Genomic DNA, 24,004 nt, shown 5'->3' with positions numbered 1-24,004 from the left:
AAAATAAAAAAATTTAAAAAAAATAAATAAATCTTTATTAGAACTTCTAAAATTTTGATAGATGTAGTGAATTTACTCTCAAAACATACCAAAGGTGTATAAAGATGTCCACACAATATATTATCACAGTTTTCATCTTTGGTGATATTTTTGTATATACTGTTTGTTTTGAGACTGGGTTTCTCTGTGCATCCTTGCCTGTCTTACTCTGTAGACCAGACTGGCCTCAGTCTCAGAGATCTGCCTGCCTCTGCCACCCGAGTTCTGTGATTAAAGGTGTATGCCACCATCACTTGGCTGAGACATAATACTTCCGAAAATCATAGATTACTAATAATCAGAAAAATTTTAATAAATCAGATTTTTTTTAAAAAGTCATGTGTGCCTGTTGCTCTCATTTGCAAGAGGGTTACCAGATATTTTATAACTGTAGCATGCAACCATCAACTGTGTTTTTTTTTCTTAACAAGAGACAGTTTCACAGATAGGTTTCATTTTTCAAAAAAGAGGAAGAAACACCATTCTGTGGCCCTATGTGGCTTTGTCAGTTACCTCCTGCCCATTTCCTGGGACTTCCCACTCCTTCTTTAGCACAAACTAGACTTAAGTGAAACAACTCTTTTTCCATGGTATCAGTTACACAAAGAAGGGAACAGCTCAGTGTTTTGCTGGTCTCCTCAGTGAGAGGCTTGAGAACTCTGGGAAAGAACTCTGGCTGGCTAGTGCATTCTGATAGATCAGTCATTGCGTTGCTGCAGAATCCAAGGAGCAGACTTTTTGGTGAAGGTAAGGGAGGTACTGGGTCCTTTGATTCTCTTATCAACTAGTCTCTCTTTTCTTCCGACACGTTCTTAGCTTTTTAACATTAGCCTACTCTGTTGACATTGGAAAGGCTTTCTAGTTTACTAGATTAGAGTGGCTAGGAACTTGATCAGTCAGTCAGTGAAGCTGGACAGTTCAGTAATAAAAATCAGGCTAAACACTCCCTTCCCTGACGTCCGTATGTTATTTTGGACATTTGCAATATTTCTAAAGTAGTGTTTGGGTTTATTTTGTTGTTGTTGTTGCTGCTTGTGCTTAGTACTGGCCATTGAACTCTGGGTCTCACTCGTGCTAGGAAAATACTTTACTATTGAGCTAAATTTAAATTTTTATTTTTTGAGAAAAAGACTCATTAAAATCTGGCCACATAGACCAAAAAGCGCTTGAACATTTTAAGCCTCCTGAGTAGTTGGCATTATTGGTTTCAGGCCATGTATAAAAATGTTCTTATTTATTTATTTACTTATTTTCTTTGCTATAAGCTCTCACTCTGTAGCCCAGTCTGGCTCTGTCTGAACTTGCTGCAATTTGCCTCAGCCTCCTGCCTCTGGGATTTCAGGTGTAATCCACCACACTGCTGAGGAACAAGATTTTAATGGACTTGTCTCCAGTGAAGCTTAAAGCTATATTAGTAGTATAGTAGCAAGAGATTTCATCTGTAAAATCTGCTATTCGTATAATAAATAACCCAACGTTTTGATTCACGTAGTCAGTTCCTCAAAATAACTCAATTTATGTTTGTTTGTTTGACTGATTGATTTTTGTTTGTTTGTTTTGGAGGTAGGGTTTCATTGTGTTGCCCTGACTGACTTCAAACTCACTATTTAGATGGTGCTGGTACTGAATTCATGGAAATTTTGGAATTATAGGTACGGGGCAACAAGGCACAGAATGATCAGTTCTTTTTTTAATATGAAATTTTTGACTGATTTAGACTCATTTAAAATTTGTTTTAATTAATTTTTAAAAATTGGAAGCTCAAAGACAATTTTATTAATGTTTGAAAGAAAACCACCAGGGCAGGAAAGCTGTAAATCTCAGCAGCTGCCCAAAGGAGGAAGAGAAAACCATGGCAATTGCTTTAAGCATGTTCAGAAGCATGTCTAGACCAGAGGTAGAAAGGAAGAGAAGGAAGCGTTTCGTGAGTGCTTCTTTTTAGTTTTGAGATGGCTTCATCCTTGGTAACGAAGGCTGGACTGTGACTTGTACACTTCCTGCTTCAGTAGCCAAAGTGCTAGGATCATAGGCAAGCACCAGCGAGGCTGATTCTGGTTAAAAAGTTGTAAGTGTGCACACGTGTGTATGTGTGTGCATGTGCACGCGCATGCGTGTGTGTTTTGAGACAAAAATCTATTCATATAGCCTTGGATGATCTAAAGTATACTATGTAGCTCAAGATGTCTACAAACTTGCATCAGTCCTGAGCCACAGCCTCCTCAGTACCAAGATCACAAGCCTGCACTCCTACAGCCTGCACTCCTGGGTTCAGCCTCCAAATGCTTTTAGTATATAGCTTGCTCATGTCTGGTTCACCAGGAGCTACATTGTTTAGGTTCTGCATTCTAATAGAAAGGCATAACAACTTAAGCAGAATATGCAGGGACATCATTGCTCTTGTCTTCAGTTGTGCTGATGACTTTGGGAGAAGTAAATACATCATAGTACATTCCCATTGAATTTCAGTCTCGATTCATTCAGTTCAGCGAGGTTGGAACAGTGCTGTTTTGTGTGGCAGGACATAGTAAAAGTGAAGATGGTTTTTATTGTGATACTGCTTTTTCAAACTGTTATCTGGATGATTAAGGAAAGCCTTCATTTTTTTATTAAAGACAGGGAATGCATGGGTGTGTGGACTTTGCTTTAATCATTTTTAGATCTCAAACATCCCTCCTTTTGTGTACATCTGTCTCTGCTTAAATACATACTTGGGTTGGTTGGGCTATTCGTAATGTCACTCTTACACATTTCTTGCATAAGCCTGCCTCACATAATTATTTCTGAGCTTGAGAAGCTTTTCATTGATATAAAAGAGTATTTGAAATCTGTGTTAAATATCCGTATTACAATGGAAATTATTTTTGTTTGGTTTTATGTGATAGGGCCTCATTTAGTCTAGATTGGCCTTGAAACCCCTAAGTAGCTGAGACTGGTCTTGAACTCCTGATATTCCGGCCTCTACCTTCCAAGTGCTGGGATGAGAGGTGTGCACCCTCCACATTCAGATAGATATCTTGAAAAAACCTAAAATGAAAAACTATCGTGACATGAATGTCTAATAGATTTCTAATATTCTCCGTAACTACAAAAACTTTTTAAGCTTGCAAATGATGACTTTTTTCTATTCTCTTGAGATAATACAATGAGCACCCATTTCTCCACCAAGTACATTGATGTTGGTGGATTATTTTGGAATGTTTGTTTTCCATTTCTCTCTATCTCTGTTCTTTTTCTGACTTTTTTGGGAGTACTTTGTTGGCTCCATTGCCCATCCCATCCCTAAATCTTGAGTGTACGTTTCCTAAGAATGAGAATCCTTTTACATAGTGATAATATAATTATGACACTCAAACTGTAAGATCAATCCAAGGACAGTGGCTCATGCCTCTAATGCCAGAATGTGGGTGTTGACTTTCATCGACTTCTGCAGATCTGTCTTCGAGCCCTGGGATCTGAGGGCCTTAAAGGATGTGGAGGACTGCACACAGTCTAATGCTGCAGACAGCCTTACCTCAGTTTCAGTGCCCTTTTAGATCCAAAGTTAACAAAGAAAGAGTGATCCCAGGAAGGCTGTTTGTGTTCAGAAAACCATGATCAGAAAAACATGTAAATAAACACCAGTAGGCACATACTAAATATTGACAAAGCAGCCCTTTCTCAGAACGTTCTCAGGACAGACCAATTTAAACACAATGCCTGGCACGTACTAAGATTAGCTCTGGGAAAGCACAAAACCAAGGCAGAAAGCCATATCCACATTCAGGGTACAGTGACCAGATTGAGTGCTATAGTATGTTTGGACATCCAACAAGAATGAACGTGTCTTATAAATTGAATGCAAACGTTTGTTGCAGGAGGCATGAAATCATGTCCAAGAGCAATCCAGGGAACAAAATACACTTGAGGTAAAAGGCCCTCTCCCTTTTTGTTTTCCGGAGGTTCTCTTCCAGTTCCCTAAGAAACTGTCACTCTTTTGGTCATGTTCTGACTGTGGGCAGCTGAGGCAGGACCACTGCATGAGTTCAAGACGAGAATGAGGTGTATAGGGAGTTTCAGGATGATCCAGGGTACAGAATGAGACCTATTATCAAAATAAGAAAAGAAACTTGAATTTATAAACTAGAAGTTATTCCTTATTTTTAAAATTTCTTTATGTAAAATGCATTTAAAAATTTTGAAAAGTGGTCATAGCTTTGATTTTCCAATGCATGAGATGCTAATAAAAATTATAAATAAACAGAAAAATTATTAAAAATATACTTAATAATACTTCTGCACCAAATTTTACATACTCTTCAATGAAGAATTTTATAATTAGGTAAGGCCCTTGGATGTAGTTACTACTCTTGAACATAAGAATTCCAGCAGAGCGCAAACTGAAATTGTTTATTGATTTAGTCAAATTAATATGGAAAAGGGAGATTTTTTATTTGTCTCTTTATTTTTGACAGACAATTTTCCTATGTAGTCCAGGCTGGCTTTGAACTTGTGGTGGTCCTGCAGCTTCAGCATCTTGAGTGCTGGGAATAGAGTCACATACCATTACACCCTGCCTTAAGAAAATACATTGTAGAAGAATAATTGACCACAAATTTTGTTTTGTAACAGGACTTGAAATATAAAATGAGTCAGGGAAATGTAAATTAAGCCTGCATTGGGAATCCATCTAATTTCCGTTAGAAAGGTTTCATCAAAAGAAGGCAGCAAATGCAGGTAAGGATGTTGGGAAAGAGGATCCCTTCTGTGCTTCTGGTGGGATGCTAAACCTGTGAATTCACTATGGAAGTCAATGTGAAGGTACTTCAAATAACTAAAACTAGCAGTCAAGTGTATTGGCTCATACTCTTAATCCCAGAATTTGGGAGTCCAAGGCAGGAGGATCATCATAGGTTCAAGATCCTGTCTTAAGCAAAACAACTAAAGTAGGATAAGTACATGACTCAGGTGTACCACTCCTAGCTGTGCACTCGAAGGTCTCTAAGGCACTGTGGCACAGAGGAATTTCCATATTCATGTTTCTTGTTCTACTAGTTACAATAGCAGACAGATGGAACTAGCTTAAATGCCCATCACTCAATGCTTAGATAAAGAAAATGCAGCAGATATACACAATGGAATTTCACTCTGCCGTGAAGAAGAATGAAAACATGTTTGTAGTAAAATCAGCAGTACTGAGAGCACTTTAAGGAAACAAAATCAGCCAGGAAGAAACACCATATTTACCATATTTTCTCATATGTCTTTGTGTGTGTGTGTATGTGTGTGCGTGTGTGTGTGTGTCTGTGTGTTAAATCAAGAAAGAGGTCAAGAGGTCATGATAGAGAAAGGAGAAGCGTTAAGAGGGAAGTTTTCGGGGAGAGACAGAGTAATGGAAAAGGAACAGGATCGGCAACAGGCCGGCAGGAAGGATGGGAGAAGGCAGTACGAGATGGGGATTGACAAGAACTAAGTATAATGGCACATGTATATGAAGATATGACAAGAAACCCATTACTTTCTGTGCTGATTTTTTAAAAAAAGAAACCTAATAGTATGGGGCTGGGAAGATTGCTTAGTAGGTAAAGTGCTTGCTGCATATTTGAATTTGATTTCCAGAAACACATTAAAAATGAACCTGGTGTTGTGCCTTGTAATCCCAGAAGAGGGGAAGCAGAGACCCTAGGCTCTCTGGGAACCCAGTCTATCATACTAGGTGAACTCCAGGCCAGTGGGACCATTGTTCCTGAGAACAAGTGCCTGAAGAATGGCATACAAGCTTCATCTCTACCTACTGAATGCACGAGCACCTTCACACATGCATTCATTTGCACACAAACTAATAATACAAAAAGAAATATGGATGAGTAAGATGAACTACTCAAGATATAATCTATAATGTATGGCTAAGCAAGTAATTATTTCTAGCTCTCTAGACAGAATTTTCTGTCCTGCCCGGTCCCACAGCCATTTAGTCCCAAAGAAACACAGAGAAGCTTATATTTGGCCAATGGCTCAGGCATATTCCTTGCTAGCTCTTACATCTTAAATTAACACATTTCTATTAATCTATGTATCACTACAAGACTGTGACTTACTGGTAATGTTCTGGCATTTTTATCTTTTGGCAGCTACATGATGTTTCTTTGACACCACCTACTCTCTATCTATCTATCTATCTATCTATCTATCTATCTATCTATCTATCTATCTATAAATCTGTTTGGATTTCCCGCCTGGATTTACTCTGCTAAGCCATTGGCCAAAACAGCTTTATTCATCAACCAATAAAAGCAACACATATACAGAAGAACATCCCACATCATAGCTCCAAAGAACAGAGTTTTTATTTTGTTTATCTGTTTACTTTGTTTTTGAGACAGGCTACTTCTATATCCTTGGTTTGACCTGGTACTTGCAATGTAGACTAGATTGACTTAGACTGGCCTAGAATTTGAGGAAATCCTTCTTGTCCTGCCTCTCCAGTGCTAGATTATACATATATGCTGTTATGTCCTGAGGAAACAAATATTTTATTTTACTTAGTTTTTTTTTAGCTTTTGGGACAGCATCTCATGAAGTCAGGTTGGCCTCAAGCTCACTGTAGGGCTGAGGCTGGCTTTGAACCACCACTGATCCTTCTGCCTCAGCTTCTCCAGTGTTGTGATACAGGTGTGTGCTATCACTCCTGACTGATAGCCATAATCTTAAGGCAGTTTTCTCCACTATCAAATGTGAGCTAAGGAGGAATTGGCTCCTCCACTAGAAAACTTTTAAAGTGTTTGATAATTTGAGTGGAAATGATCTTTAGCATTGTTAACAAGAGAATAAATTGATTTAAGCTAATTTAAAGGCAGTTAGGCAGGTTGGGGTATAGGTCAGTAACTTGAAAACTTGCCTCACATGCATGAAGTATGATAGTGCTTGCTTCTTACCCTAGCATTGGGGAGGTGGAGGGGTAAAGATCAGAAGTTCAAGATCATTTTTGAATATATAGTGGTTTCATGTCAGCCTGGGATACATGAGACCCTGTAGCCCTAACACCCCCAAAATAAATTATTTAGTAATTTATTCGAGTAAGTCTGATGCCCAAAATCTGGCCCCAATAAACACTCATAGACATGTATGCAATATTACACAAAGTGGCAAAAGAAGAAGAAAAAATTCCAGCGTACATATCATCAAGGATTTATTACAGTGGAAGATGCTTTTATAGATGTTAATATAGATGAAATAACTTTTGTTAGTGTCTAAAGGCTACAGTTTCTTTTGGTTATTATTTTGAGATAGGCTTTCACAGCCCAGGGTGGCCTCAAGATCACTATGTAGTCAAGATTGAAGCTCAATTCTTTTGTCTCTTACTACTGGTCCCTGGGCTTACAGGGGTATGTCACCATACCCAGCTAGGCTAGATTCATAAGAGCAGACTTGCTGTAAAATGGGAGCCTTGGCCCAAGATCTTCTACGTAAGAGCGGCCAACATTTTACTTTCTTTCTTTTTCACCAGATTATACAATACAGTGTTGGGTGGTAGTTCCAGTCCACTGGCCCCATTTGTGTTTGGTTACTACTGGAGTCGTCCTTTGTACCCATGTCAGTCCAGCCTCTTCCAGTGTCTGAGTTTATCCTTATTGAAAACATTCTGTAAGAGACAAGATATATTCCAGCTCACTAACATCCCAATCCCTCCCTTCCTCACCAATCACCAATCTCTCCTTTGTCTCACACATACTGTTTCAATTATTTATTTTAGTGATTATGGTATCGGTTGGGTTTTATTAACATTCGATGTAATTCTGGTAACAATCTTGCAATAAAGGAGATGAACCTCAAATCCTTTTATAATTAAGAAAGAGAGAGTCTTTGAGATGTTAAGTGTTTGAGGTGAGATCTGAAGATTATGGAAAATGGGCCAGGGATAAGTATAGAGGCTAAGCTTTAGGGACAGAGAATAAAATACCCCTAGGATGGTAGTTGTGACGGGTAAAACTGGGATAGGTTCGGAATAGCTAGGGTCTTGGGTCCTGTGAAGAACAGGCAAAGGTAAGGTTAAGTAGGCCGATTACACATTATGAGGGTCTGACATATGTAGATGTTTGGTTGATATGTAAACAGTACATTGGTGAAATTAAATTATCTTGTAGAAGGTAGTTGCAAAATCAAGACTAATGTATTTCTAGGTTACAGAATTAAGACTAGTCAAGTAAAATGTTAATACTGTTAGATTCAAAGATGGAGGGTAAGTTCTTTGTTTATCGGTGAGCATTGACATGTAAAATTTATACTTTACTGCATCCTCCTTCTTTCACTTGGTAAGTGCTGTTGTTAGAAAATGAAGTCAGGGATGATGCCATTTTCCTGGAAGAACAAAAGTGCTTGCTATCATAATCGTATGATAGAAACTGCCTTCAACTGTGCAGCAGAACAATGTGTTCTAAACACAAGCTTTTGAGTTTATAAACGTGACCTTCAAACTTGCCTTCAGCAAGCAGTAGCTGTATGACCTTAGGAAGGGCAGTTTTCTTTTCATACAGATTTTATTAGTATATACTATATTAATTATATCTAGTAATGGATTTCACTTTGACATTGTCATACATGTATATTATATATTTTGATGATATCCCTCCATAACTTTCATGGATTGCCCTGGCACTCCTGCTGAGCCCCAGCTTTCCCCCCAATAAGACATTTTTATGTTCACATCTATTACCGTGTCAGTTTTATCACTTGGCAGCTATAATAATAGTTAATGTCTCATTGTTGGAAGATTAGGAATAATACGTAGGAAGCAACCAGAGCAAAGTTGCTGTCATGATGTCCTATCCAATTTACTCTAGCTGCATTTTTCTTTTTCTCCTTCTTTTCCTGTTTTTCATTTCAATTTTTGTCTTTTTTCTTTCTTTTTATTTCGAGTCCAGTTCTCTTTATTTTGTCCTTTATGGTTTGCATGTTATCTGTGCCTACTTTTCTTCTATGACGGCAGGGTTGCAACAAACTCTGTATGATCTAATACCTTAAATCTTTTCTATCCTTAACAGGCATTCTTTTTCCTTAAGAAACATTTTTAGATGTCCCCTTTGCAAAATCCTCCCTCCTTAGTTCTTTTTGCTTTGTTTTGCTTTTGTAGTGTAGACAAATTCTCACTGTGTAGCCCTAGCTGACTTAGAATTTGTAGACAAATTTGAGCTTAAACCTGTGGTCTTCCTGCCTCTGGTTCCTTTGTTCTGGGATTAGACATGTACTATCATTAGATTTTCTTTTTGATCCTGGGTTTGTGTTCCTAGGGTATAAGTTAAAAGTATGTCTATATACAGAAGTTATAACAAGTTTATATATATATAAATATATATATAAACTTGTTATAACTTGATATATATATATATATATATATATATATATATATATATATAAACTGATTTAGAAGGAAGAATTTATATTGAAGTTTCTTCAGGAAACCAAGTAAATGATTGAACAAAGTACTGCACTTTAGCCTGTACTTTTAGTTTGTGAATTTGTACATCGGGTTAATTTTGGTATGCAACTGTCTGGTAATGATTAATGCTGGCTAAATTTGCCTAGAACATCTCATCAGCAGATGTCCTTGGATGGCTTTTTTCACACTTAACCAGTTGTAGATTTAAACATACACACACACACACACACACACACACACACACACACACAGAGAGAGAGAGAGAGAGAGAGAGAGAGACTCTAAGATGAGAAACAAAACTTCAAACAATAAACTATATGAAAAACTTAATCCATTAGGTTCACTGCCTTGAATAAAATTAAGTATGCCTTTGAGATATAGTGATAGTTTAAAAAAGTTTTATAGGCAATAAAACTTAAGAAAAAAATGCTCAAAATAAACTAAGACAGGTCCAGGAAGCTTTTCTTTCTCGGCCTTGCGATATTTAGGATTCTGAAATATGTAACTATATTTGTTCTAGTAGTGCATTAAATTGTGGTTGGAAGATAAATAATTTCTTCTTCAAAACTAAGTTACACGTAATTATTTATGGTGTATGTGTTGCATATCATGGCACTTGTGTGGAACTCAGAACATAGCTTGACAAAGTTTGTTCTCACCTTCTTCCAAGTAGGTCCTGGCTTCAAACTGAGGTCACCAGGCTTGGCAGCAATGAACCCAAAGAACCATCTTTTCAGCCCTGACCCCTTTTTGGACAGGATCTTGCTATGTAGCACAAGTTGGCCTTGAACGCACAGCTGGGCTCCTATGTCAGCTTTCAGGGTGCTGATATCACAGGCTTGGGCCATAAAATGTTGATCAAATCAATCGTATTTGTATAATTTTGTTTGTAATTTCTGTGCAGTCTACGTCTGCACGGCTTCCGAAAGATTTCACAAACCTCTGTGGCAGGCTTTCTACTGCCCTCTGCTGCCAGTTTTTCAGAAAGATCAGATTCTGGGCAAATGTACAAGCATTCCTCCTAAACTCATGCAGTCAGAAAGTTTTCGGGTACTCTCCGTACAGGCAGCTGAGTGTGTGGAAAGGTAAGTGATGCAGTATAAGCTCTGTTTTATGACTGAGAGCGCCTGCGTGCCTGGTGACTTTGGATGCATCGTTCCAAAGCTATGCAATTTAACACCTGAAACCAAAGAGATGTATTCAGTACTTCTGAAATTCCCGCAGTCTCTACAAAGACATGCGGCACTGTAACGTGATGAGCATTATTACAAATAACAGAAAGTTTCTCAGGCCCTCGGTATCAGTTCCTACTTCCTATACATGGAAGCTGGTTTCACTATTAACTTGAAGCAACTTGCCTCTCTGGTGGAATCTGTGTCCCTCTCTCTGTCTCTGTCTCTCCCGTGCCATTTCATGGTCTCTCAGTGTAGCCCTGGCTGGCCTGGATCATGGAATATAAACCAAGCTGTCCTCTTCCTGTCTTTGTCTCTCAAGTGCTAGGCTTACAGATACACTTTGTCACATGAGGCATTCTAGGTACACAGATGTTTGTAGTCAGATGTCCCATCTCTTGTAGGCTCAAGAGGAACTAAGCACCCTGCCCCCCCCCCCATTTCAGACAGTGTGAGTTCCATATATCAATATATCCAGACTACGAGGTGTTATTTATATTTTTAAGGCTGGATTTAACTGGGTAGCCTAAGTCAGCCTCAAGCTCGCTCTTGCCCCACCTGCTAGGGTTCAAGGGCCGAGCCAGCAAGCCTGGCTTCACAGTTCCTTTGGGCTTGTCTCTCACCTCATTTCCACATCTGAGAGGGGTTTTCTTTGTTTTGTTTTGGTTTTGAGGCCATATCCTGTAGTCCATGTAGTTGTTCTTTTTTTTTTTTAATTTATTTATTTATTAAGGGTTTCTGCCTCCTCCCCGCAACCGCCTCCCATTTCCCTCCCCCTCCCCCGATCAAGTCCCCCTCCCTCATCTGCTCGAAGAGCAATCAGGGTTCCCTGACCTGTGGGAAGCCCAAGGACCACCCACCTCTATCCAGGTCTCCTAAGGTGAGCATCCAAACTGCCTAGTAGTTGTTCTTGACGCACCCGTTTTTACCTTCCAGGTGCTAGGAATCTAGGGGCGCTCCCCCGCGCTTGGCTTGGTCACTCAGCTTTATCCTGGGTCCCACCTATCTGCAGTCTCACTCTTTGCTCCCATGTCAGGTGGGGAAGGAGTGCAGCAGCCTCCTAGCACGTCACCCTCACGACAGCCTCTCAGCTGGCTGAAGCTCACCTTGACTTTACTGTGAACATTCTCTGTGCTCTGAATCATCTTCCTTGCACGTCCGGCTGGGAATCATTGATCAGACATGCTTGCGAGCAGAAGTGTTTTTGGTAAAGATTTTGAAATATTTGCATATGCATAATGATACATTTTAGGAATAGGAGGCAACTGGAAATACAAAAAGTACGTCTCATATATACCTTTTCATGTGCACAACGCCACTGAAGACATTATACAAGATATTGGTGCACCGGAACTTAGATTATCACATGAGATTAAGACTGGAGTTGTACTTTTATGGTGTTCTGCTGGAATTCAAAAGTATTCAAACATTGGAGCATTTTAGAGTTTGGACTTTTTGATTAAAATGCTTAACATTTCTTAAGTTAGATGGAATACGGTCAAGCTTGTCTGTCTCAGTGGGTTTCACTGACCTCATTACCCACTCTTTCCTCCCAGGATTCACCTTCTGCTTCTGCAATTTTCTAATCTGGCTCCATATACAAGAATGGCAGGGGTTTTTATGCCTATAGTAAAGGCTGCTTTTACATTCCATGATCCTCCTTTTTCGGCCTCCCATGCCCAGGTAGACTGCTGGAGACTGGATTTACCATAATCACAACACTAACAAACCTCTTCACAAATAGCAAAATTCTAGGCCTTCTGCCACAATTGTGAAGGACTGGAGACTCTCAGTAGTTTTCATAAATGTTCCCACGCCTCAAGAGAAGCCTCTGTCAGATCAGATTGATGAATATGAAGAGCGGGATGAGAAACGATGGGAGATTTGGCATTTATCTGCATGGGATCAGGGATAAGAAAGTCGGGCTCTTCAAGAAAGGCTCTTAAGGCTTGTATTACTCTGAAAAATAATACACCGTAGACCCGTGTCTATCATTGCCCAACTCGAGGGTGATGAGAGAGACGTAGTCACGTCTGTTGACATTCTCTCCTATCTACAGTGCCTTCAACCGATCCACTGTGCTGTTTAGTCAATCCTGGGCTTTGGAGCCCTGGAATGTTCACTTTGACAGCCTCTTTTGTCACCCCGATCCAGCTGGACAGGGATAACCACCTACTTTTTGTTTCTTCTTAGTTACTCTAAAATGTTTTTCTGTAGTTTTTAAATAATTTTTACTTTTGTGGAACTTGGATTAAATCCACAACTTTGCAACTGCCAGGCAAGTAAGTCCTATGACACCGAGATAGTCCCCCAGCCCTACTTTTAAAAAAAGGATTTATTTCTTTTTACTTTATGGCAGTGTGTGAGTACGTGCATGTATGTATATGTAACTCACACGTCTCCGGTGCCTGAGGAGGCAAGAAGAGAGCATTGAATGCTGTGGTTAGCATACAAATATATGGATTTCATTAGAACACACACATGCAACACTATTCTCTGTTTCTATTCGCCGCCATCTCTCTCTCCCTCCGCTTCTTGGAAATCTCCTTCCTTTCTCAGACTGTCTTTCTCCTTTCATGACACGGGTAGTCCATTACCTTCTCTTGTTCCCCCTCATGCTATATGCAGGTTCATATGTGTATATGTGTGTGGAAGTAATTTAAATATAGATTCTGTATAAAAATATACAGAATATAAAATATATATAAAAAATTTTTTCTGAGTCTATTTCACTTAATATAATGATCTTAACTTCCAGTTATTTCCTGTGAGTATCATAATTTCATTCTTTATAGCAGAGTAAAATTCTGGTGTATACAAACACACATTTTCTTGATCCATTTATCATTAATGGATATTCAGGCATCTGATTCTGTATCTTGACTCTTGTGAACAGTACATTATAAATATGGCTTTGAAACATCTATGTGGTGGATTGACGTAGGGTTCTTCGGGTATACATCCAGGAAGAATGGTATAGTTGAGTAAGACGGTAATTTCATTTCTGGTTCTTTTAGGAACCTCTGTACTAAGTGGCTGTCCCTGTTCTGATTCTGCATTAGTCACTTATATTGCTGCTGTGCCAGAATGTCTTGGCAGAAGCTTGATGAAAATGAGTATTTTGGCTCACAGTTTCAGGAAATGGTGCATCTTCGTGGGGAAGTCATGGCAGCGAGAGGAGGGGGGGAGCAGCAGGCAGCTACTCTCATTTTGTCTGCAGTCAGGGTACAGAGAATGATGGAGTTTTAGTGGCCAGCTTGCTCTCCTCTTGAATTTCCTCCAGAATCCTAGCCCACGGAATGATGACACCCGCAGTTAGAATGTGTCTTCCTATCTCTGTTCCAGCTAACTCCCCACAGGCATTCCCGGACGAACCTGATTTAGACAAACAAGCTTGCTCAGCAGTTTGTCCTCTAAGTAATTCAAGATTCTGGCAAATTGACAATCAATATTAACCTTCACAGATACACACTGGCAGTGTCTTTTGAATTTGTTAGGTCTACTGGATATGAATGCCCTGTAGGATTAGTTGTCGGCAATAATTGTGGAGATAGAAAAATAAAAAGAAACCAGCATACCCATATGCCTCTTCTGCTATATTTTGTGAAATCTTTGCCACCCTTCTCTCAAATTTGGGCCCATAGTTTCCTAGTATGTAGGAAATACTCTTTGTCAGTCAACGTTCTTTTAACCACTTCACGATGTTGTGGATGGTAAAGGCTAGGGATGTTTCAAAGGGGAACAGAGTGAGACTTTTGTCCTATTTTTTCAGGCCTTTCTCACGACCAAAGAAAGAATTTCAAGACAGTACAAAACAAGGGATTGAAAACTCATAAACTTGAGGGGCGAGTGCATGCTTCTCAAGCTAGAGGAATCACTGGCATTTTTGTTTATTTATTTTTGTATCTGAGTCATGATCTCATTCTGTAACCCAGGTTGTCATATAGCCCAGTTGTCTTTGTCTCCCATCATTTTCCTGTGGGTGCTTGGAGTCCAGACTCAGGTCCTTGTGCCATCGGGTCAAACTAATTCATGCCCCTTGAGTTATCATTATTATGGAGCAACAGTTAGTTCATGGTCATCTTGGTAGGCGATGCTTATCAAAACTGCTGTTTTGAGGTAAACGTGTTTATTCCCTTGTTCTTTTTCGCCGTTGGAGCAGGGACATGATGTCCTGTTCTAATAAAGGTCTACAGATAGATCAGCCTTTAGCAACTGCGCAGTGTGCCTCTTTTATGCCTTTGCCTATCAGATCTACTCCAGTGGTCCTCCTCCCAGGGCTTGCCTCTAAGTTCCAGAATGTTCATATGTAGAACTAGAGGCTCACTTAGGAATGAGTATATGTAGAGAATATCTTTGGTTTCACAATCTAATCACACTCATATCCATGGCAACTTCTTTACGTAGCCTCTGGTTAGTGCTCTTTGTAGGTCACATATGCAATCTTTGTACCTCATTTGTAGGCATCCTTCAGGTATACAGGCTTTTCACATCTTTTTTACTGGACAGGGCAGTTGGGTACTGACTTTATATTGTTTATCTATAAATATTATGTCTTATGTTCTTTTGTTTGTTTGTTTTGGTTTTGGGACAGGGTTTCTCTTTGTAGACTTAGCTGCCCTGGAACTCAGTCTATAGGCTACGCTGGTCTTGAACTCAGAGATCCACCTGCCTCTGACTCCTGAGTGCTAGAATTAAGGGGGTGTGTGTGCCACCATTGCCTGGAACGCCCTAAGCTCTTAATGGTTCTGATTTTGATTATGATGTTTTAAAGCTCAAGTTACAGTATTTTAAAAATCATTTTCAATTATTAACACATCCACCTCTCTCTCCTTTTGATTTCTTTGGGACTTGATTGAATTTAAACTCCAGATCCTCCTGCCTCAGCTTCCCAAGTTTTGGGATAATGGATTGCATCGCCATGCTTGATTTTTATTTTACTTTTGATTGGCTTGTTTGTTTTGAGACAGGATCTCACTGTCAACTTTGATTTTTCATTTATACGCTCCCTGGTCCAGGCCAGTCTCTGCTAGGATTTTCTAAAGTCTATATAAAAATTAGAAAGTTATCAGTGAACTTTTGCCCTGACACACAATATTTGGAACTTATATGTCGAATGGCATGCTACAGCTGGGTGTAGTTAAAATGGGGAAACAGCTTCATCACTATTAGCGCCATTATGGTCCTCTTTGTTGCCTGCCTAATTATCCTCTCATGTATTTAAACTTTTTTCTTTTCATCTAGCTACTAGACACTAGTTTTATTGAACTGTACTTCGAAAGTATTTTTTAAGATAAACATCATATTTTCTTTTTATCTTTTAAATTTTTCTAAGAATACAAGCAAGCATTATTATTCATAGAGTTGGTGAAAGCTTAGCTTTGTATTTTTATGTTGTATAACTTTGCGTACAGAATAATGAACATTATTGATGAATATACTTTGGATATAATTTTGAAAATATGGATATTTATAACATTGTCTTTGTGCAAATTTTTATTTATTCTTTTCTCATTTATTACATCTGACCACATTTTCCCCAAAAGAAACATTTTATTTACTTGGCAAACATGAATGTAAAACAGGGCCTGAAAACTGAAAAAGATAATGTCATGTTCTTTTTGACTTTTCATTTTCAGTGTCAAACTGACAGGTCTGCTTTAGTAGCCGAGCCCTTGGGCTCAAAGAGAACCAGTTCTCTTCACTGTTGCCTGTTGCTCAAATTCCAGGAATGCCAGCCTGTTCCTTTTTTTAGAAAATGCAGCTGCTGGTTCCTGGCTTGTTCTACCCATCCCAGACTTCAATGACAACTGCTAAGGATGTGGAAGGGGGAGGGGAGGTGTGGGGGAAGGCCTGCTGTCAGGAAAGAATTTTAATAACTAGGGTAGAGGTAAACTGGTCAGTTTAGTGTAGACATTCTAGGATATATTCTGCGAAGTGAGGGGGATAAAAAGAAAAAGTCAACATGACTTTAAAGGGGGGGGGGAACTCTGTTCTTTCATAATGTATCAGTCATGAATTAGTTTCAGAATTCTTGTCAAATGTTTGATCAACTTACCAGATAGTTTTTAGAATCCCTCCTATATCCCAATTGCTATCTAATCCCCAGGAAGAAAATTTTATCAAATGAGAAATATTACAGTCTTTGTTTCAGTATACTTTGTCACATATTTCTTCAATCTTTTTCTCCTAGCACACTAGCCATGTGACTCTCCAGATGGCAATTTCTCCACTTCCCTTTCTGGCACAACATAACTCTTTTGTCCAACACCCAAGGCCCTTTGTAATCAGATTCAGGGCTATCATATGAGTCCCATTTCTTCTTCTTAGCTTTTTATTATGTTCCGAATAGGCCACGGTGTCTTCTTATAATTTTATGTTGGTAGTCCCAATTCCTACTTACCCTTTACCCTTGAGCTGAAATGCTACATGCCTTAAGCCACATCCTGCAAGTCCTCCCTTTTTGCTCTGGACTATGTTATGCTACTTTTGTGCCTGGAAAAAATGTGAAACATGCCCCCCCCCCCAAGCAATGCTGAAGTATGCACGGGCAGCCTGTTTAGATTGGGTTTCATGGTCTTGTGCCTACCACTATTATAATCTCCAGTAATGTAATATTGAGGTTATGTGTATTCAGTATTTATTTTCTTCCAGAAGAGAAGCATGAGAGTTAGTGTTTCATCTTTGTATCTCCAGCATATACCATCAGCTTGGTATACTTCAGGTACACAGTAATGGGCCTGGGCAGTGAATGAATGAATGAATTCATCATCATTCATTTTTGATATATCAATTGACAATTAAATTTTTTATAGTCTTCTCCTACTATTTCTCATGACTTCTCTTTTACAGAATGCTGTCAGAAGGGTATCTCAGTGGACTTGCCTACTGGAACGACATTCATTGGAACTGTGCATCTTATAATGAACCCGTCACTGGAGAACAAGGCAAGGAGACAAGTTCTGTTGCTGCTCTTTCCTATTCCTCTGTGAATGAAACACAGGTCCAAAGTGTTTATGTGAGCTGCAAATCCTCCAGCAAGTTCATCTCATCAGTGCATGCGAGAGGGAGTCAACACGGCAGAAGCCAGAGCAGAACAGTGCTGCATACAAACCCCAACCCTGTATTTGAAAGTCCAACCTTGGCCACAGTTGACATTTGCAGAGAAGCCATCAGAGAGACCTATTTGGTCCCACCTTCTTGCAAAAGTATTTGCAAAAATTACAATGACTTACATATTGCGGGAGGACAGGTGATGGCCATTAACTCAGTAATGGCAGATTTCCCCTCAGAGAGCAGCTTTGAAGATGGCCCTTTGCTGAGGTCATCTGAGATTCCTTTGCCCATGGAGGACTCCATTTCCATTCAGCCCACTGAATTTCCCCTCAAACCCATTCAGCGGTACTCATCCTACTGGAGAATAACCAGCATCAAAGAGAAAAGCAGCCTGCAAATGCAGAAGCCTATTTCAAATGCAGTGCTCAACGAGTATCTGGAGCAGAAGGTGGTAGAGTTATATAAGCAATACATTATGGACAATGTGTTTCATGACAGTTCTCCTACCCAGATTCTGGCATCAGAACCCATCATGACAAACGTGGACCAAATTAGTCTTCAAGTTTCTAGAGAGAAGAATCTGGACACCTCAAAAGTCAAGGACATAGTTATTAGCCACTTACTGCAGTTGGTCTCATCGGAGATCAGCACCCCTAGTCTCCATATTTCTCAGTATAGCAGTATAACACCATAGAGAAGATTCCTGTCAGTTCCTCTCGTTCCTATCAATCCCTAAGCAATACTGTATTCATTTATTCAGAGGATGTGAGCGAGGGAATAATGGAAGGGAATTAAGGACTAGTGAAGGTGTGTTTGAGAAATCTCATACTACTCCCCATGCTGAAGGAATACAGGAAGAGGAACCAATCTGTCTCAAGGGCAGGTTTATACAGAAATAGAGTAAAAATGAAAATGATCACAGAGAGAAGGAAGGGGTTACAAGGCAGTTATAGGCGTACTGAAATGGGAAGATAAGCCCAATCAGGAACAAAAGGAAACACTACGGTTAAACTCTAAAGCCAGCGGGCTTCAGGATCAGGGAGTAAACATGTGTTTCACAGTCACATAAATTGTTCTAGGCTGTTTCTTCTAGAAAGAAATGAACTACAGGAAGGTTGTTAAATTTGGGTAGACTAACATTTTTCCAGGTATAAGCTTGTATCTTTTTTCTCTATTCTGTATCAGTAGGTCATTTAGGTCTATTCTTTGTATATATTAAAGGTATACCAAACGAATTACAATTGTTTACTTTTTTTTTTTTTTTGCAACAAGGTTCAATGTAGTTCAGGCTGACTTTGCAATCGTTATATAGCCAATGATGTTGAATTTCTTATCTTCCTGCATCTATCTCACAAGTGTTGGTATTATAGGCATTTACCATCTCACATTTGGGTGTGTTTTTGTTTTTGAATGAAAAGGTACAGTCACAAGACAATGACTTAAATCCCCTAATTCTATTTAGTGATAGAGATAGCATTTTCAGTGGAAAACCTCCCACTGTAAGCACTGAAACATTTTTTTTTTTGCTGAATATAATTTTCATGGTGCTGTAATGTTCAAAAGGAATCATGAATATTTTTTTCCATTTTTCTTTTTCATATGTTCTTTTGACCTGGAGACAGAAAAAGGTCTTCTCTATGCTCCATAAAAGACCTGGGGTTCCATAATATCAAGTTCTGTATCTCTGTATACTAAAACAGTAGCTTCGTGTGTACATTACTGTCTTAATCTTCTTAATCTTTTATTCAGCTCAGGAGTTGGAAAACTATGACCTATCGGTCAAATCTAACTTTATGATAGTTTTGAACTCTTGTGAGCTAAGGATGGATTTTCTCTCTCTCTCTCTCTCTCTCTCTCTCTCTCTCTCTCTCTCTCTCTCTCTCTCTTCTTTCTTTCTTTCCTTCTTTCTTTCTCTCTTTCTTTTTTCTTTCCTCCTCCTCCTCCTTCCTCTTCTTCCTCCCCCCTCCTCTTCTGGTAGGGTCTTTCTATTATGCAGCTCTGGTTGTCAAACTCACTATTGCTCTCTAACTTAGAGAGATCTTCCTGCCTGTGCCTCCCACATGCTGGCATTAAGAGTGTGTGCCAGTACACCACACTAGGCAGGTTTTATTATTTGTAATTTTTAATATGGTTTAAGAAACAAAAATGCTTAAATAAAAATATTCTAGAGCAAGTAAAACTTAGATAAAATTCAAAATAGAAAATTTAGTGCATATAAACTAAATTTTATTTATTCATTTATTTCTGGCAGTACTGGGGATAGAATTCAAGGCCTTACGACAGACAAGTGCAGTAACACTGAGGTACACCCCAAGCTGCCTTCTTTCTTTCTTTCTTTCTTTCTTTCTTTCTTTCTTTCTTTTTTTCTTTCTTTCTTATTTTTTTATTTACTTTGTATAGTCCGAGGATGCTTCCATACAAGAATGGCAGAGTTGAAGGGACATGGTAGAGACTACATGGCACAAGAATGACATACATACTCTTATGACCATCTGGATCTTTACAGAGACATTTGCCTACCCTATTCAACAACAGTATTTTGCCCATACGTGAGTCAGGTTTGCAGGGAAGCAGTCTCTCAAAGGATATGAAGGAGTATATTTATGGAGACTAGGTCTTGGGAACAACTTCTGTGAGAGAATAAGGGAAGAAAATACAGCAGAAGTTGCCAGGAAGAGTTAGGGTGGCTCTTCAAAACAGTTCCAAACTGAAACAAGAGAGCTGGCTTTGTAGTCAAGCATCTAGCAGCAGGGTCCATACTGTGAGCCGAGTGGTTCAGGGAGGCAGTTTTCAGACTGGAGGTCTCCAGCGAGTCTTCATCTGCCAAACAACAGGCAGCTATAGTGGGGGCCTCCGCCGTGGCAATGAAAATTTCACATTCAGAGAGAGGAGTTTGAGTCGAGCAATCTTTTTCCATATTTGTACGTGTAGAGAGAAAGAATGTATTTTTTCATAACATATGCTATCATGCAAGGAAATCTGATTTTTGAAACAGTTATTCAGAAATTTTATTCACTAGTTTCAACAGAGTACCAACATTATAAGTAATAATAACAATTAATAATAATTAGTCATCACTATAATTAATTAATCATAATTAATATTATGCCTTAATTGCCTACTCTGTATCTATACCAGGTTAAACATTTTCATGAATGATGTGATTCTCATAATAATCTAAGGGCAGAGAGACTTATCTCCTTAAAGATAAGCCGGGTAGGTTAAGGGTACTTTCATAATTTGTACCAAACTGCATGGTAGGTAGTAGGATTTAATTGGAATTTGTTAGTTGTTGTTGTTATTTTTGTTATGGAACCCAAGAAGGTCTTGAAGTCATGTTCCTAATCTATCAGTCTTCCCAGAGCTCAAGTTACAGGACAGATACACACTACTATGCCCAGCTAGAGGTCATGGCTTTTAGCAACTACCATTTGCATTCTGTTTTTATCTCAGTTTTTGCTCTTGTTCCTAGGTATGAAGGCCAGGCAGGGCCTCATACAAACTAGGTAAGCACTCTTACTAGAGTTTTATTCTCTCCCCATTTTATATTTTATTTTTCACTTTGAGAAAGAGTCTGACCAGTTGCCCAGGCTCTACTTGAAGTTACTATGAAGTCAAGTTAGGCCTTTAACACAAGATTCTCCCGCCTCACTTCCCAAGTAGCTAGGGTTATAGGCCTGTGCCAGCAGCCCTGGCTCTTCTTTCCTGCACATCTCTTTAAAGTGTTCTACTTCTAGAGGAGCCAACTAATTAATCTGATAGCAATTAGGTTCATTCTTTCCCTTCTGTATTTTGTTTATAACGTCTTTTCCCCAGAACATAAGCTTTAGTCTATTCATGTTTCCCTACATTCCAAATCCTCCTTGGACATAGTATATAAGTAATCTTTGAGAGTGGATGCCTATGTTTGGATAATCTCGGATACTGCATCTGCTGATCAAAATTTTAGACAATGAATATGACAATCAGATAACTATGGCTAGAAAATATGATATTGATGTTTCTTCCCCATGAAGTAAACTAATTGAATAAATGGGCTTATCAGCAGGCAAGTGCTACATTAAAACAATGTATAATAAAATATCACAATGGCTATTTTCTTTTGCTTATTGAGAAATAATGTTAGAAAACCCACTGGTTTGTTATTTTTTACTGGGTATCCATTTATCCATTAGATGCTGTGTTTTTGTGTCTGTATTTTTTAATTGGACATGTGTATTCAGCTTAAGGCCAAGATACGATGCATGAGTACAACACAGAGGAGCAATCCTTCTTCCCTGCAAACTTACCATATTATTGAAGAGACCCAGAAGATAACTTGGGAACAGGTAGCAAAGCCAATTCTTAATTAAGAACTTGGCAAGGTTGCATAAACAGAATAAAGTGAGAAATAATGTCAACTCAAGTGTGAGGAGCATTGGAAAGGAGGCATGCTAATGGGTGTCAGACTGTGGAGGAGCCTGGTGTCAAAAAGCAGAGCTTCCAAGGATAGGTGGTAGTTTAGATAACTTAAAGAACAAGGCACAGTCTAGGCAGATGGATGAGAGAGGTATTCCAAGAAAAGGAGTATTTGCTAAGGGAGGGATGACAAGTAGATAGCTATCACTGAAAATAGCTATATAGATATCTATAGCATGGAAAATAAAAAGTAGAGAGGACTAGGGGTGTAGTTCAAAGGTAGAGCACTTACTTGCCTAGTATGTACAAGGTCCCAAATTCAATCTCCAGTAGCATGAGAAAAGAAAGGCACAAGAAGTCTAGTAAGACACATAATAACACATCAATAGGCTGATTCCAAGTTTTTGTTTTTTTTCAATTTATTAGGATTCAACATCTGCAGCTTTCACCTATCACATATTTCATTTTCTTACTCTTTGCTGCAGCCCTGTTATTATAGGATTATAACAAGTACCTTCCCAAACAAGCATACTGGGCTGTGTGGAAGAAGTTGGAGTTCCTTCAGCATGGACTTTAGTTCAACAGAGCCTTAGTGAGTGTGTTAGGTTTCTCTAGGGAAACAGAGCCTATAGACTGTTACATAGTTAAGGGACTTTCAGCATATTGGTTTACGCTGTAAAGGCTAGGCAGCTGGACAATGCATGCATAGGAAGCTACTGGACCTGGTAACCTGGTCAGTCTACAAGTTATGTACTTGTAGCGAGCTGCGTGGAATCACAACTGATGGAGATGTATAATCAACTCCTATGGCTAAAGTCTGACCTATGCTATGATCACGCAATGATTATCAGCTGCCTGCATATGCATGAACCTATGGGCAGTGCCTACCTGGCAATCCGGGATTGGCAGCCCATGCCTACTTAAGGGCTGGGAGAGGTTTCCCCGGGGAGAGAGGAGAAGAAAAAGAGGAAGGAGAAAGAGAGGAAAAGAGAGAGAAGAGAGAGGAGAGAGAAAAAGAGAGAGAGGGGAAGAGAGATACAGTTGTTAAAAAGGCCCTGGAATAAACTGCAGTGAGAAGAGCTCTGGTGGTCGCGTCATTCCTTGCGGGACAAGGGTGGCCGTGACATGTACTCAGTTCTCAGACTTGCAATCTAGAAGCAGAAGATACTTACAGATCTTACACACAGGACAGTAAATCTTTTGGCAGTGAGAGGATAATTGGTGTCAACTGAGAACCCAAAGTCTATGAGTTGAAGGACATCCACACATAGCCGACTTTTCTGCTATTATTCCTTGGAATTATGTGAGTTTCTATAACTATAACAAAGCCCGGGGAAGACTGGAGAAGTCTAGAATGACTTTGGTGAGATTTTCTGCCACCATGGAAAAACAACAGTTCAGATTAAGAAATTCAGCTTTTCGAAAGAAAAGAAGCTGGGAAGGACAGAGGGAAGCAAGAATAGGTATCATTAATGACTCCTAAATATGTAGTGAAGTTGAAGTTGTGGAAATTACAGTCACACTTTCCTGTCCTGTCCAAGGAATAAGTAACTCAGTGACAGAAATCTTCAACTTCTGAACTAGTGGCATTAATTGGCTAGGACAAATGAGAAGATATATTTAGCTATAGGCTAATGATGAGAGTGAAGGAAAAGAGGCCTCGGTGGAAATAAGAACATTTCTTCACATTTATTCTACAACCCTCTTTCATCTGTTTTTTTCTTCATATGTGCCCCTTTTGCATTTTCAATTCATTCTGCTTCTCTTTCCTGTTCTTTCCATATCTTCCGCACTCTGCCAATATAACCTTTTGTTCCCTCATCTCTCTTTTCATTTCCCTTTCCTCTCCCTCCTTCTTTGGAGTGAATGAGTTTATTGTCATGAACAGATTTCACAGACAAATCCACAAATGAGTCAACAATGTCTG

The 24,004-nt window shown here is 39.2% G+C and overlaps 1 protein-coding gene across 2 annotated transcripts; it reads left to right on the top strand.

Moving 5' to 3' along the window:
- The first annotated feature begins 603 nt into the window (after window positions 1-603).
- On the top strand, window positions 604-19,533 carry Tasl (TLR adaptor interacting with endolysosomal SLC15A4). 2 transcript variants are annotated; one of them, XM_075957482.1, is made up of 3 exons: window positions 604-786; window positions 4,648-4,752; window positions 17,476-19,533. In XM_075957482.1, exon 3 carries the CDS (start codon window positions 17,477-17,479, stop codon window positions 18,371-18,373), a length of 897 nt encoding a protein of 298 aa, XP_075813597.1. In that variant the 5' UTR covers window positions 604-786; window positions 4,648-4,752; window position 17,476; the 3' UTR covers window positions 18,374-19,533. The 2 variants fall into 2 exon arrangements, with proteins under 2 accessions (XP_075813597.1, XP_075813596.1); XM_075957481.1 differs by lacking the exon at window positions 4,648-4,752.
- Window positions 19,534-24,004: the final 4,471 nt, after the last annotated feature.

This window comes from Microtus pennsylvanicus, chromosome X (assembly GCF_037038515.1).
Source record: "Microtus pennsylvanicus isolate mMicPen1 chromosome X, mMicPen1.hap1, whole genome shotgun sequence".
NCBI classification, from domain to species: domain Eukaryota; kingdom Metazoa; phylum Chordata; class Mammalia; order Rodentia; family Cricetidae; genus Microtus; species Microtus pennsylvanicus.
The sequence above is the reverse complement of the archived record's forward strand: the minus strand, read 5'-3'. Positions and strand labels throughout refer to the sequence as shown.

Excerpts from the sequence above, each read along its gene's own strand:
- Tasl (XM_075957481.1), top strand. The coding sequence starts at position 17,477 with ATGCTGTCAGAAGGGTATCTCAGTGGACTTGCCTACTGGAACGACATT.